Source organism: Lipotes vexillifer, unplaced genomic scaffold (assembly GCF_000442215.2).
Source record: "Lipotes vexillifer unplaced genomic scaffold, Lipotes_vexillifer_v1.1 scaffold443, whole genome shotgun sequence".
Classification (NCBI taxonomy): domain Eukaryota; kingdom Metazoa; phylum Chordata; class Mammalia; order Artiodactyla; family Lipotidae; genus Lipotes; species Lipotes vexillifer.
In genome coordinates, this window is record NW_006779163.1 from 3034963 (window position 1) to 3050206 (window position 15244).

Below are 15244 nucleotides of genomic sequence, written 5' to 3' on the forward strand. Positions count from 1 at the left end.
GAAGAGCGTGGTAGGTGCAGGGAACTGCAAAGCACTCAGCACGGGGGGAGGTGGGGCACTAGTGCCTGAGGAACCCAGACCCTAGCCCCAGGATGTTGGGGAAGCACTGGAGGGTTTTGAGCAGGGGAGGATCACAGCCAGGTGTATTTTAAAGCTGCCCGCAGGCTGCTGTGAGTCCAAACAAGGGAGGCTGATGCCAGAAACCCACGTTAGAGAGGCTGGAGGCTGGAGGGCAATGCAGATGGAGAGAAATGGACAGATTCCAGAAACAGAAGGAAGTACTGACAGGACTTGTCAATGATGGGAGTCCAGGATGACCCTGGCATTAAGAGAAGAGGCTGGGGGAGGAGCAGCTGGCGGCAAAGGTGGAGGAGGGAGATTGTCTTCATGTCCTAGGGCAGCCTTACCAAGTACCACAAACTGGGTGGCTTAAAACAACAGAAACACATTCTCTTGCAGTCTGGAGGCTGAGTCCAGAATCAAGGTGTCAGCTGGACTTCTCTACCTCCAAAACCTGCAGGGGAGAGCCCTTCCTTTCTTCTTTTAGCATCCGGTATTTGTCGGCAATGCTTGGCCACAAACCCTTGTAGGTGCATCTCTCTAATCTCTGCTTCCAACTTCACATGCCCTGTCTCTGTGTCCAAAGGACACCAGTCATACTGGATTAAGGGCTCACCCTAATGACCTCATCTTAACTTGATTATGTTTGCAAAGACCCTGTTTCCAAATAAGCTCACATTCACAGGTACCAAAGGTTAGGACTTCAAGATACCTTTTAGAGGGGACACACTTCAACCCAAATCAGAGATCAAGACCTCATTTCAGGATATGAGGAGCCTGGAGTGCCCTGTGACGTCCAAGTGGAGATGCTGTGTCAACAATTGGACATACAGGATAGGAACTCAAGAGAGAGCTAAACAAGAGACATAGATCAAGGAGTCATCGGCCCATGGCTAAAAACCGGGTGAGGGGAGCACAAAACCATAACAGCTGGGGAGGAACCAGGGCCAGGAGAGCAACTGAGGAGGGGGTGGGGCTTGCCTGGCTAAGCAACTGGACAGGAAAAGAGCATTTAAATATGCCAAAGCCCGGAGCAAGCATGGGTTTCTAAGATGCGAAAGAGAACAAGGAAAGTGGGGCAGTGCAGGGCAGAACCATAGGATGCTCTCAAGCCAAGAAGGGAACCAGGGCCACAGCATCTGCCTGTCCCTTCTCCAGGCCTCTCTGTAGGCATCTATTATGTCTACATGGGTGGAGGGAACAGGTGTTGGGATGACCCTGAGGCTTCTGGCCTGGGGTCTCCACACTCCTCCCTCCTGTGGGCACCTGGTGCCCGTGGCAGACACAGGGCTCCTAATCTTGTGCCCAATTTGCCAGTTCTCAGGATGTAGGTTTCTACCTTAGACCATCTGAGTAGATGCCACTGGACCAGTGGTTCTCAAAGTGGGGTCCCTGGGCCAGCAGCATCGACATCGCCTGGAAGCTTGTTAGAAAAGCAAATTCTCAAGCTGCCCTCCAAATCTACTGAATCAGAATCAGGGTCTGGAAATTTGTGTCTTCACAAGCCCTCCAGGGGATTCTGGTATTCTGAAGTTTGGGAACCATTGTGCTGGACTCTGAGAAATTTGAGGGCAGGAATCCTACTTGTTTCTCCCCCAGCACCGGGCTCAGTGCCCGGTCTTCAGTAGATACCAACAGGTACTCGTTGGGGGGATGGTGGGTGAATGAACGAATGCAAGGTCATTCATCTCTGTCTGACCCTATCCTTTAATATCCTTCACACGGTTTCTGCTTCCGCTGGGATGTGGGTGCCTCCCAGGCCAGTGCCAGGGGGCTGCAGGCCTGCCAGGTGGCAGCAGATGGGACCTACTTTGGAGACCTGTGCCCCACCTGGGGCAGTTACCTGTGGGTGCAGTACCACTGCCGGGAAGGTGAGTCCCCAACTTGGCTGGGTGTGGGAATTCCCTTCTTATCTCTAGCCCTCCTTGGAGCACAGGGTACAGCTATCCATGAGGGTGGATCTGCTCAGTACTGAGAGATCTCCTCACCCAAAACTGCTGCCCTGTGGCTTGTCCTCCCCACCTGGCTTAGCTGCAGGGTAAAACATTTGAGGTTCAGTTGCAAAACAAGCCATCAAGCCAGAAGTTGAAAAACAACTGTTTTAACTCTAGGACCCTTCAAATTAAATATCATGGGGTGACCCAATAAACACAACAGACAAAACCAAGATTACTTGATTGGAAGGATTCCCACATGCCACACGCACTCAACCACCACCCTCCCTGTAGACTGCCATTTTAGAATGCACAGGGACTTTTACAAATCTAAAAAACCATAAAAATAACCCATATTACCAGAATTTATAAAAGTTTTATAAATCAAGAAGGAAGAATCCCTCCCTTCAATTCAACAATTCTATTCCTCATAAAGAAACTACTCAGTTGTTTAGAATAAATTCTCCCCTGCTTTTTAAAGTGTTTTCATATACATGGCTGTGTATGAATGTATATGTCTACAACTCAATTTTTTTCACTTAATAATATATCCTGGACATCTCTCCAAGTCACTACCTTATTCTTTTAATGACTGCATAGTATCCCATCATAAGATTATGTCAAAATTTATTTAACCCATTCCCCTCTTTTTTTAAATTAATTAATTAATTTATTTTTGGCTGCTTTGGTTCTTTGTTGCTGCATGCAGGCTTTCTCTAGTTGCGGTGAGCGGGGGCCACTCTTCACTGCGGTGCGCGGGCTTCTCATTACAGTGGCTCCTCCTGTTGTAGAGCATGGGCTCCAGGCGCGCGGGCTTCAGTAGTTGCAGCACGTGGGCTCAGTAGTTGTGGCTCACGGGCTCTAGAGCGCAGGCTCAGTAGTTGTGGCGCACGGGCTTAGTTGCTCTGCGGCATGTGGGATCTTCCCAGACCAGGGGATCAAACCCGTGTCCCCTGCATTGGCAGGCGGATTTGTAACCACTGTTCCACCAGGGAAGTCCAACCTGTTCCCCTCTTGATGGACACTTTGGTTGCTTCTGAGTTTTTGTTGTTACAGATCACTCTGCAGTGCTCTCTTGTGCATTCTTGTGCATATATCTTGACATATGCCTGGGATTATTTTTAGAGGAGAGATCCCTAGTAGCGGAAATGCTGGGTCACAGGGTACGTGCATTTTAAATGCTAGTAGACATTGCCACATTACCCTCGAAGATGGCTGTATCGAGTTCATTCCTATTGCACTGTGAGTGCAAATTTCCCCTCAAGCTGGGACACCACATTATGCCATTGTCCAACCAATCAATCAGTCAGAACGGCAAATTCTACCGAGTCCGTGAGTAATGGTTCAAGGAGCTCTGAAGGGGAAAGATGAGTCAGAGAAGGTTGGGGTCCCCAGGGGCCATCCAGGAGAGCGGGATCCTTGGGGACAGGAGGAAGAGGGCTGCACGGAGGAGAGGGTGCAGGAAGGGGGGGTGGCACTAGTTCGCAGAACACACTTGGGTGGAATAAGAGTGAGCAGGGTTTCTTGTTCTATTTTCTGGGAAGAGAGGCCACATGGTTTGGCAGCACTTTCCATCTGGTGGTTTTGCTCCTGGACAAAGGGTGCCCTTGGAGATCTGCCAGTTGCAGCCTTGCTATCATCAGACAGACAGGTAGCTTAGGGGTAGGGGGTGAGTTGGGTCTGGCTACCACATAGACCAGATTTTCTGTCCTGACTTTGATTTCAAATATCTTGTCCCTTGTGAATCAGTGAGTTCTGATCACCGTCAGTTTCTGATTTCTGAAGGGAATGACTTCATCCAGCAGTATCCCCTGCCCACCACCTCCTGCCTCTGTGCCCAGAAGGGCCTGCTGCATCCTGAGTTTCCTCGGATGATCATGAATCAGTACCAATCAGGACCACAATGGCTTTCTGACCAGCTCAGGAAAGTCCTTTTCATTTGCATTCAGCTTCTTACATATTTTCCCTTCTCATTTAAGTCAGAGACCATTGGCTGCACCAATCAGCCCATGGCTGGGTGAACCACCACAAATTCTACCCCTCACCCCATCCTCCAGGCCAACTTGTGAAGCTCAAATTTGTAAAATTTAATGTGCACTAAACTGCTAACAATGATTCATCAGCCACCATAGCCAAGGAGATTTTCCTAAAGGTGCTTTGCCTTTTGCCTTTTTAATCATTATAAAATACATTTAGACAATCAATGGATCCTGGTTAAATAAATTAGGGTACATTGTGCAGCTATTAAAGAGTATAAGGCAGCTCTAAGTGAATTCATATAGAACAATCTCCAAAATATACTAAGTTAAAAAAATGGAAGGTGCCAAATAGTGAACAGAGCACCATTTGTATAAATAGAAAAGTATGTACATGCTTGTGAGTGTGTAGGTATCTCTGGAAGGAGACCCAGGAGACTGGTAGCAATGGCTGCCTCTGGGGAGCAGAACTGGGGGACTGAGGGGTAGCAGTCAGGGAGGGCTTTCTTTTCACTGTAGACCCTTTTGTACATTTCAAATTCTGTATCTGGGTCATGTATTACCTAGGAATGAAAAATAAAATTCAAAAGAACTTTAAAAAGTAAAAATAAAAAATTTAAAACTGTAAAAGCCCCACTAAAGATAAAGGTCAGGTAGATAGAAGAGAGTAGGTTTTAAACAGAAACGTCTGCTTTGCAACGGCAAATGGTATTTTGAGTTTTGATGTGCAGGCCTGAAGCTGATGGTGTGCAATGAGAGTTTCATCTTTTTTTTTTTTTTTTTTTTTTTTTGCGGTACACGGGCCTCCCACTGCTGTGGCCTCTTCTGTTGCAGAGCACAGGCTCCGGACGCGCAGGCTCAGCAGCCATGGCTCACGGGCCCAGCCGCTCTGTGGCATGTGGGATCCTCCCAGACCGGGGCACGAACCCATGTCCCCTGCATCGGCAGGCGGACTCTCAACCACTGTGCCACCAGGGAAGCCCGAGAGTTTCATCTTTGACAATGTCACCATCTCCCTTACATGGCTCTTCTGTCCCTACATTGGAAACCTGTCCTGTATAATTAATATGGGGGATGGCCACACTTTCGATCCCTACTACCCCACAAGGTAAGAGGAATTCCTTGAGTAAAAATGTATCAGTCAGTTTCTGCTGCATAACAAAACACCACAAAACTTAGTGACTTACAATAATAGTTATAATTTTTCATGGTTCTTTGGATCAGCTAGGTGTCTTTTCTTGTCTGGACTAGCTCAGCTGGATGGCCTAGGAAGGCCTCATTCTTTTGTCTGGCAGTTAGCTGGATGTCAGCTAGTGGCATGTGTCACTCATCACCCAACAGGCTAGCCTAGGCTCATCTGCATTGTGGCAGAAGAGTTTCCAGCAGGGAGTGAAAGCAAGGCCCAATGTGTAAGCATCTTTCAAATCACTACTTGTGTCACATTTTCTAATGTCCCATTGACCAGAGCAAGTTCCATGGCCAAGCCCACACTGAACAGGTGGAGAAATAGTCTCCACGTGTTGGTAGAAGGAGAGGCAGAGTCACAGTACAAAGGGGCATACATACGGGAATGGGAGGAAGGGTGCTCACAGGTTTTCTCAAGAGAGAAGGTCACTCAGTCATGGAGAACTGGGTCCTTTTAGCTCGGCTCTGCGGAATCTTCCCTGAGTCACTGTCCAAGGAGTCAGTAACGGGGTGAAGAAGATGCTCGCCTGCGTGTACGAATGTTTTTTGTTGATAAGGATAATAAAAATAATAGTAGCAATATTAATAACAGTCCAGCTAAGCAGCTTTCACACCCAATCTCACTTAATCCTCACAACAACCCCATGAGCAGGAGCTACTCTGTCCTGAATAACAGCCACTCACCATATGAGCTACTGGGCCCTTAGAATACAGCTGCTCTCAACTGAGATGTGCTGTAAATGTAAATGCACGTGGGATATTGAAGATGTAGCTCCCTTCCCATGAAAGAATGTAAAATATCTCACTAAGTGATGTTTTGATACTGATTACACGTTGAAATGATAGTATTTTGGATCTATTGGGGTTAAGGAAATAAATTTTTAAAATTAATTTCACCTGCTCCTCACTTTTTTCAGTGTGACCATTAGAAAGTTTACAATGACACATGTGGCTCACACAGTTTCTGTTGGACAGTGCTGAACTACATAATCATCTTGTTTTACAGACAAAGCTACTGAGGCTTAAAGAGGTCCGGTAGCGTTGCCCAAGCCACGCAGCTGGTGAGTGACAGCATAGCCAGGCAAGCCAGGACTGCCTGGAATCAAAGCTCAGGCTCTTAGGCTCTTAGGCCCTGGTGGAGAACACAGCACGCAGTATCGGGGCCCAAGGGCACCAGACGCTGCACCCTCCAGGGAAGAGTAGCTCCCCAAGCTAAGGCAGCTGAACACAGTTTATAACATTTCAAAGTCCTACCTGGTCCTGGAGTAAGCTCCATTCTACCCTGCTGGGTGCCCCAGCTAAAGGGGTGCCCCATCAGTTCCAGATCCTCCTTGGCATCTGGCTCATTTCAGAGACATCAAGAATCCCCAGGAAAATCATGGAGGCCCATAAGCACCTCTCCTAACCCTGAAACATCTCTGGTTCTACTCTGTGTGGGCTAGAGGTTCTGAATTCAGCCCTGTGGCTGCCTGCCATTCTCAGAAGGCCTGGGTGGGCTGGGGCAACCCGGGGGCCAACCCGGTCCACAGTCCAAATCTGATCCAGTGAGTGCGGGTCTCAAACTCAGAAGTCCTCTGGGGTCTCAGGCATTGTGCCATGCCGCAAAATAAAATGTGTCCAGAGGCTGGGGTTCTTATCCCAGATATGACGTGAGACCCAGAGACAGTCTCTGGGTTTCCATTTCCTTCCCTATCACATTTATATTGATGGCGATCTTAACTGTTTCCAAAGTAAAATGAGAAATTAAATATGAAGTTGCTTTGGAGAAAAAAAAGGTTTAACTGATAGAAATACCCACGGCATTATTCTGCTGGTTTCTTCCCGTTTGCTACCATTTCATCAATGAAACAAGAAATGCTGGGCCTTCCCTGGTGGCGCAGCGGTTGAGAATCTGCCTGCCAATGCAGGGGACACGGGTTTGAGCCCTGATCTGGGAGGATCCCACATGCCGCGGAGCAACTGGGCCCAGTGAGCCACAACTACTGAGCCTGCGCCTGCGCGTCTGGAGCCTGTGCTCCGCAACAAGAGAGGCCGCGAGAGTGAGAGGCCCGCCCACCGCGATGAAGAGTGCCCCCCCCCCCACTCGCTGCAACTAGAGAAAGCCCTCGCACAGAAACGAAGATCCAACACAGCCAAAAATAAATTAAAAAAAAAAAAAAAGAAAGAAATGCTAAGTTACACAGTCTTTCAGTCCCCAAATTTTATACAAATGGATTTGGCATAAGTCAAAATTGACTGACTGTAGCCCTGCTAAGTTCGTTAGTTACACAAGGACATTTCAGTAATATACAAATGTAGTTAAAAACTGGAGCAATTGGGGCTTCCCTGGTGGCGCAGTGGTTGAGAATCTGCCTGCCAATGCAGACGACACAGGTTCGAGCCCTGGTCTGGGAAGATCCCACATGCCATGGAGCAACTGGGCCCGTGAGCCACAATTACTGAGCCTGCACGTCTGGAGCCTGTGCTCCGCAACAACAGAGGCCGCGATAGTGAGAGGCCTGCGCACCGCGATGAAGAGTGACCCCCACTTGCCACAACTAGAGAAAGCCCATGCACAGAAATGAAGACCCAACACAGCCATAAATAAATAAATAAATACATACATTGTGTATTATTTATAAAAAAAAAAAAAAAAAAAAACTGGAGCAATTGGGACAAAATGCAAATATTTATCCACTCTGGATGGTGAGTCCAAGGGTGTTTATATTACTCTCTGGAATTCTCTGTGTGATTAAATGTTTTCCTAATCTAAGAGAAACAGCAATAAACAATGCTTTACATTTGCAAACCTTCTGGGCATTTGCTGTAAGTGAAAGCTACTGCATTTTCTTTTCTCTTTCGAAAGGAATAGGTGGTGATACCCTCCACCATCACTCCAACCCGATAACCCAATTTTGTCTACTTTAAAGATCTGTTAGACCTTGAAACTACCCACTCACCTTCTGCTATCATTTTTATTAACATTGGGAGATATATTTCTGATGCTTTCTTATCAGTACTAGCAGCCTCAGAGCTCAGTTTACAACGTGAGAAATGGCATGAATTTTAAGTATACAGAAGTCACATACTTCGTGCAAACGTCACTATGCTTTTTTCAAATGTGTTTGTACGGACTCCTACTTTTGCTTAACTCCTCATTAGGCTAAGAGGTGGATTTTTCAAATCGGACTCCGTCTCCATCCTAGATAAATCACATGAGCTAATGGATAGGATTCAACCTCAAATAGAAACAGCGTAAGAAGTCAAAGGCTTTCTCCTTTAAAAGCTCCTTCTAGCCTTGCACTCCCCATGTCTTGTGTTCATTTGCATGGCAAGCTGTTTTGTTTCTCTGTTTGTCGTGGGAAACTTTCTACATTTCTGAAATTATATTATGTGCCTATAGAGACAATTTGAATAAAGTGAAATTTGTCCAAGTCCAGCGTTGGGTAATTCAGCGCCACCTACTGACAGATCTGGGTATTGCCGTAATTCTTGGGTCTTTATTTTGAGTCACCTCTGGACAGAGCTGAGTCTGGGGGACCTCCCATTAAATTGTATCATATTCACGCCAAGTATCAAAGCAGTGTATACAAACCAGTAAGTGATGGAATTTTGAACTAATTTTTAAACTTTTTATTGAGGCATAAGATATGTATAGAAAAACTGCACAAAAAGATACAGCTCAATTAATTTTTACACAATAAACACATCCATGTAACCAGCACCTAGATCAAGAAACAAAACATGACCCAGTACCCAGAAATCCTCCACGGGCTGCCCCCCCACAAGGATACTGATTTCTAACATCATCGATTACTGTGACCTGTGTTTGAAAATTTTATAAATAGAATCGTGTCTTACTTGTGTCTTACTTCTGCTCAGTATGTTTTTGAGATTTATGCATATTGCTGTGTATAACTGTGATTTCTTTTTTCTCACTGCTGTATAACATTCTGTTGTATGAATATTCCTCAACTTATCCATTCTAGTGTTGATACACATTGGGGTGGTTTCCCATTTGTACTATTACAACTTGTGCAACTGTGAACATTCTAGTACATGTCTTTTCATGCACATATGTACACATTTTTATTGGGTTTATACTCAGGAGTGGAATTCCTGGGTCATAGGATCATTAAATTTAAGTTGTTGTCTCCATTGCTTTGTACTCCAAGCACAGCTTCTCTTTGTTGGCAGCAGTTACTAAACCACTTTGCACTCTTTTCTCTTGGGTGAGATCACTGGGTGACAAAAAAAGAAAAGTCCATTTCTCTGCTTTTTAGTCCTGGGCAATTTCAGTTGGCACCAGAGTTTAGAGAATGAAATAAATTGCTTCTTCCAGACAGATTGCTGAAAAACAGGTAGGATTCAAGGCCATCTTCACATTTCTACAGCTAGTTTTCTTGTTCTGAAATCTACATGGTTTGATATTAATAATGGCCACTCCAATATTCTTTTGATTAGTGTTTGCTGTTACATCTTTCTTCCATCCTTTTACTTTTTTGTTGTTGTTGTTAACTGTTACTGTTTTATTGTTTATAGTTGTTTTACAATGTTGTATTAGTTTCTACTGTATAGCAAAGTGAATCAGCTATACGTATACATATATCCCCTCTTTTTTGTATTTCCTTCCCATTTAGGTCACCACAGAGCACTGAGTGGAGTCCCCTGTGCTATACAACCATCCTTTTACTTTTAACCTATCTATATTGTCATATTTAAAGTGGGCATCTTATAGACAGCATATAGTTGAGTCTTGGTTTTTTAAAATCTCATCTGGCATAATAATTGGTATGTTTAGACTGTTTACAATTAATGTAATTATTGATATAGTTAGATTTAGGTCTACTATTTTGTTATTTGTGTTCTGTTTGCACCCTCTGTTTATTTTCCCCCGTTCCTCTCCTTTCTTCCCCTCTTTTGGATTATTTGAATATTTTCAGCATTCCATTTTAGCTTACCTATTGGCTTTTTTGGTTATTTTTCTTTGTATTACTTTTTAAATAGTTTCCTTGGGGATTACAATATACATATCTAACCTTTCACAGTCTACTTAGAGGTAATATTTTCCACTTCAGGTAAAATGTTATGGCCTTACCAGCATATAGTTTCCTTTGCCTGCCATCTTTTATGTTATAATTGTCAGTTGTAGGACGTTTACATACATTGAAAAGCCCTTTCAACAGTCATACATATATTAAAGAACTTAAGAGGAGAAAAATAGGCTACATTTACCAAGATATTTACCTTTTCTTGCACTCTCCCTTCATTCCTGAAGTTTCGAGTTTCCCTCTGATATCATTTCCCTTCAGCTGGAAAAACTTCCTTCAAATTGCCTTTTTCATTTTTTTAAAAAATAAATTTATTTATTTATTTTGGGCTGCGTTGGGTCTTTGTAGCTGCGCATGGGCTTTCTCTAGTTGTGGCAAGCGGGGGCTACTGTTCGTTGCAGTGTACGGGCTTCTCATTGAGGTGGCTTCTCTTGTTGTGGAGCACGGGCTCTAGGCACATGGGCTTCAGTAGTTGTGGTGCACGGGCTCAGTAGTTGTGCCTCATGGGCTCTAGAGCACAGGCTCAGTAGTTGTGTCACACGGGCTTAGTTGCTCCACGGCATGTGGGATCTTCCCGGGCTTGAACTGCACTGGCAGGCAGATTCTTAACCACTGAGCCACTGGGGAAGCCCAAGCATTTCTTTTAAAGTAGATTTTAGAGCACTAAAGTCTCTTACAGAATTTCTTTATTCCTGAGAAAGTCTTTATTTTGTTTTAATTCCTGGAAGATATTTTTGCTGGCTACAGAATTATGTGTTGACAGCTCTTTTCTTTCAACACTTTGAAGATGTCATTCACTGTCTCTGACCTCCAGTTTCCAAAGAAATCTACAGTCATTCAAATCACTGTTTTCTCTACATGTAGAGTATCATTTTTTTTTCAGACTGATCTCAAGATTTTTTTTATCTTCAATTTTCAGCACTTCACTACATGTGTGGGCAAGGTTTTCTTTAAGGTTTTTTTTTTGTTTTGTTTTTGTTTGTTTGTTTGTTTTTTACATTTGGGGTTTCACAGAACTTCTTGAATCTTTAAAATTATGTGCTTTGTCAAATCTGGAAAGTTTTCAGCCATTATTTCTTCAAATATATTTTTCTACAGCAACCTTTTTCTTCTCTCTGGTGCTCCAATAACACAGATGTTTTACTTTTGGATATTGTTACACAGACTGCTGACATTCTGCTCATTTTTAAATTTTTAATATTTTTTTCTCTATGTTCTTTAGATTGGATAATTTCTCTTGCTCTGTCTTCAAGCTCACTGACTTTTCCCTCTGCCATCTCAATTCTGCTATTGCATCCAACCAATGAATCTTTTATTTCAGATGTTGTGTTATTCATTTCTAAAATTTCCATTTGGCTCTTTTTAATAGTTTCGGTTTCTCTACTGAGAATGTCTAGCTTTCCATTCATTTCAAGAGGGTTTCCTTTTACTTCATGGAGCGTAGTCATAATAGTTGGGTTAAAGTCTTTGACATTTTAATATCTGAGTCACCTCAGGTCTGACATCTACTGATTATGTTTTCCCTTGAAATTTGGCCACATTTTCCTGGTTCTTTGTGTATCAGGCAATTTTGGATTATATTCTGAACATTTTAGGTAGTAGGTTCTGACACTCTGGGTCCTTTTAAGAGTACTCTGGAAAATGTTCATTTTTTCTTGTCCGTTTGTTTTGTTTTAGCAGGCAACCAACCCAGTTAGGTTCAGACCACACATTCTGACTCGCCTTCTGTGAGCAGTGGTTCCCATTCCAGGTCAGTTTCCAAAGCCGTCAGGGTCTGTTCCATTCATGTGCCACTCGGGGTGCTGGTTTATGTTGTACTTTAGTCCATGAGGCCTTTGCTATATTTCTTTGGGTCTGTTCTGCACATGCGCAGTTTCTGGGTGAACTCATGATTCATACTGGGCCATACACAGAATTAGGGAATCATCTTCTCTGCATCTCTCCTTTTCAGGACTTTCCCCACAATCTCCAGCTCCCACAGGCCCCTTTCCATGGATCCTCTGGATAGAAAGATCGGTTTTCTCTTAGGGATTTTGAGGTCTGCATCACCCCACACAGTCAGTGAGGCTCCAAGAGAGAGGACAGCCTGGGGTAGGTACAGGAGAGGAAAAAGAAAAGACTAACACAAAACAAAAGTGGGTATTTCCTCTGTAGTCTCAGACTCACTGGGGCCCTTTTTCTGGTTCTCTGGCTAAACAGAGGGTGTTTCTCTTGGGGTTTTTGTTTTCTTTACTCACTGTGCAGTACCATGACCCAGACTACCCTCGGGACAAAGTCAACAGATAAAGGAGATTAAACATACAAACAAACAAAAAAACCCACACACACACAAAAAACAAACCCAGAAAGAAAACAGGAAACTCCTGTCTTTATGGATGATTCTTAAAGTTTTGACTTTCACCCGAAATCTGCCTATTGTTTTTTACTTTTCAGAGTCCTTGGGTAGTTTCTTTTTGTGTTCTGCCCAGGTTTTTAGTTGTAATCAATGGAAGAAATAGGCTATAGTGGGCTAACTCCATCTTGGCCGGCACCAAGAATCAGGTTACTGTTCTCCAAGCTTTATCACAACTGTATCCATTTGTAAACTATTTCTCAAGCCCTCACTATGTGCTAGGCTCTGCACTAGATGCCAGGTATAAAGGGAGAACTAGACAGACACTGTCTGCGCTGACAGCCCCACAGGGAGGCATGACAGTGAATAAGCAAGCACAGAAGGGGTGAGTGTCACCTAGGAGAAGCAGCAAAGTATGGCAGTTATAAAGGGAATCTAAGAAGATGCCCCTGAGGAGATGATGTTTAAGCTGAGAACTGAAGGAAGAGCAAGTGTATAAGCAAAGGGATGGGCAAGAGGCTTCCCTGTAAAGAGCACTTCTGGGCCTTGGGGTGGGGAAGAAGTGACATGTTCTCTGAACTGGAAAGAGGTCTGAGCTACCAGTATAGTTACAGAAGGGGAGTGCGGCAGGAGCTGAGGAGGAGGACAGGAGGGGAGGTCACATGAATCTTTTGGGGTCATTTGAGAGATTTAAAATTAGTCCCCTCGGTAAAATGAGAAGCAAAACATACTCACAATTTTGATATGTTTGGACTCATCCCATTTTACAAATGGGGAAAACAAGGCTCAGAAAGGTAGGCTGGGGCATAGTATTTTACAGATGAAGCAAGAAGGCCCAGAGAGGGGGTGTATATGAGACACAGAGGGAGAAAATGGCAGACAACGGACTTGCAGCCAAGTATTCGACTCCCTAGTTAGAGCTATTTCTTCCATTTCTCACCTGCTCCAGGAGTCTCAGTGTAACCTTCACAAACACAGAGAGCGTGGCTTGGTCGTGTACCATCTTTTTCTTCATTGTTTTTTATCTTTGCAGAGCAGGGGAGATGTATGGTGGGAGTGCACACATGCACACATGGGAATGCGCGTGTGTGTGAGCCCAACGCTGGTAATGTTTCTGACTGTTGTTGGCAGTTTGTCCAGCAGCGTTTTCCACCAGTTCACAGCCCCTGGGGAATTCACTGTGTTTGTCGAGTGTACAACCAGCGAGTGGAACGTGATAGCTCAGAAGCAAGTGACGATGTGAGACAAGATGGAGAGGCTCTGTGTGACTGGGTGTTCTGGCCTGTCCACATCAGGAACTAGCCCTCTCTGCTGGGCAGTCTTCAGGGACCCTCTGTGGATTCAGGTGGAGCTTGATGGAGGTGAGTCTGCAGAAATGGTCAAGGTCAAGGCAACCTTGATTTGCCCCCAATCTATCCATCCAGCTCCCAGGTTTCAATAAATACTAACAGCAATCACTTACAGAGTTAGTTTCTTAGCCATGCATTTATTTAGCACCTACTGTATACCAGGAACTGGTCTAAGTGCTTATATAGTAGCCCACCCAATACGTTTTACGGAGGAAGAAATGGAAGGAAGGTTGAGAAATTTGGCCAAAGTCACAAGGCTAGTAAGCTAGTGAGAGCAACCAGCCTTCTGAAGACCATTTGCATGCCCCTAGTCCCATCACAAGACTTGGACTTCCAAGCCGTTCCCTGTTGGGGGAATGTGAATCTCAGCACAGCCAGCATTGACCAGCTTGACACAATCACATTGCCCCCAGTTAGGGCTGATAATCAACTGCAGCAGCTGTTATGGCTGGTGTCTGTGCTGATTGCTCAGTTTCTCTTCTGATTGGTCACAGAGGCCATTCTGATTGGCCATCATGTCCCTTTTGATCAGTCAGGGTATCCATTCTGATTTGTCATGGCATCTATTCTGATTGGTCATAGCAATATTTCTCATTGGTCACAACGTCCATTCTAATTGGTCATAGCATCCATTCAGATTGGTCACAGTGTCCATTCTGATTTATCAGAACACCATTCTACTTAGCTGGTGCCCATGCAGTTTCAGTTGTTAAATATTTTGAGTATCACCCCTTCTGTCAATAGAGGCTCTCCCATCCTCACCGAAGGCAGTATCTTTCCTCAAGGCACAGGTCCAGTCTGAGATCTGGACAGAGGCCTGTTGATATAAACTGAGTGGCACAGAGCTGTGGAGGTGAGGACATGTCTCAGTCCAACCTCATACCACCCGGAGCCTCACTCAGAGCAGTAACTTCATGGATCTATAGCGGGACTTTAAACACAGTGCTTGGGGCTCCTTTCTGTTCTGGTGTGCTTGTTGGCTGAAGATGGCTTGCTAGGTGCACCTGGAAGAACTTAAGATAATCTTTTTTCATTCTACAGATATAATTGAGTGACTACTCTTTGTCAGGTATGGGGGGAGGCAGCAATAAACATGAAAGTCAGCGTTCCTGTTCTCAGAGGGCTTTACATCAACACCATCAGCAGCAGCAGTAGCATCACTCAAACAAGAAATATACTAGCTTGGTTTCTATTGGAAAGAATCTTAATTTAGTGGTTTAAATCATATTTTTTAAGAGTCAACCACAATATTTAGCACCCAGTTAGGATAACCAGCCCCAGTCTGTAAGGGAGCCTCATCTTAATGTGAACAGGCTGAGTTCTCCCGTTGGGCAGGGTTTCAGGCAGTTAGTCATGGAGATGGAAAGGGCTTCCCTGC

The 15244-nt window shown here is 44.5% G+C and overlaps 1 protein-coding gene across 1 annotated transcript in view; it reads left to right on the top strand.

The window, feature by feature from the left end:
- LOC103076090 (polycystin-1-like protein 2) overlaps window positions 1-15244 on the top strand; it is an 84430-nt gene that overhangs the window by 8039 nt on the left and 61147 nt on the right. Inside the window, 3 exon segments of the mRNA XM_007452555.1 lie at window positions 1831-1931; window positions 4946-5078; window positions 13649-13878. Of these exon segments, the coding sequence (XP_007452617.1) occupies window positions 1831-1931; window positions 4946-5078; window positions 13649-13878 (464 nt within the window).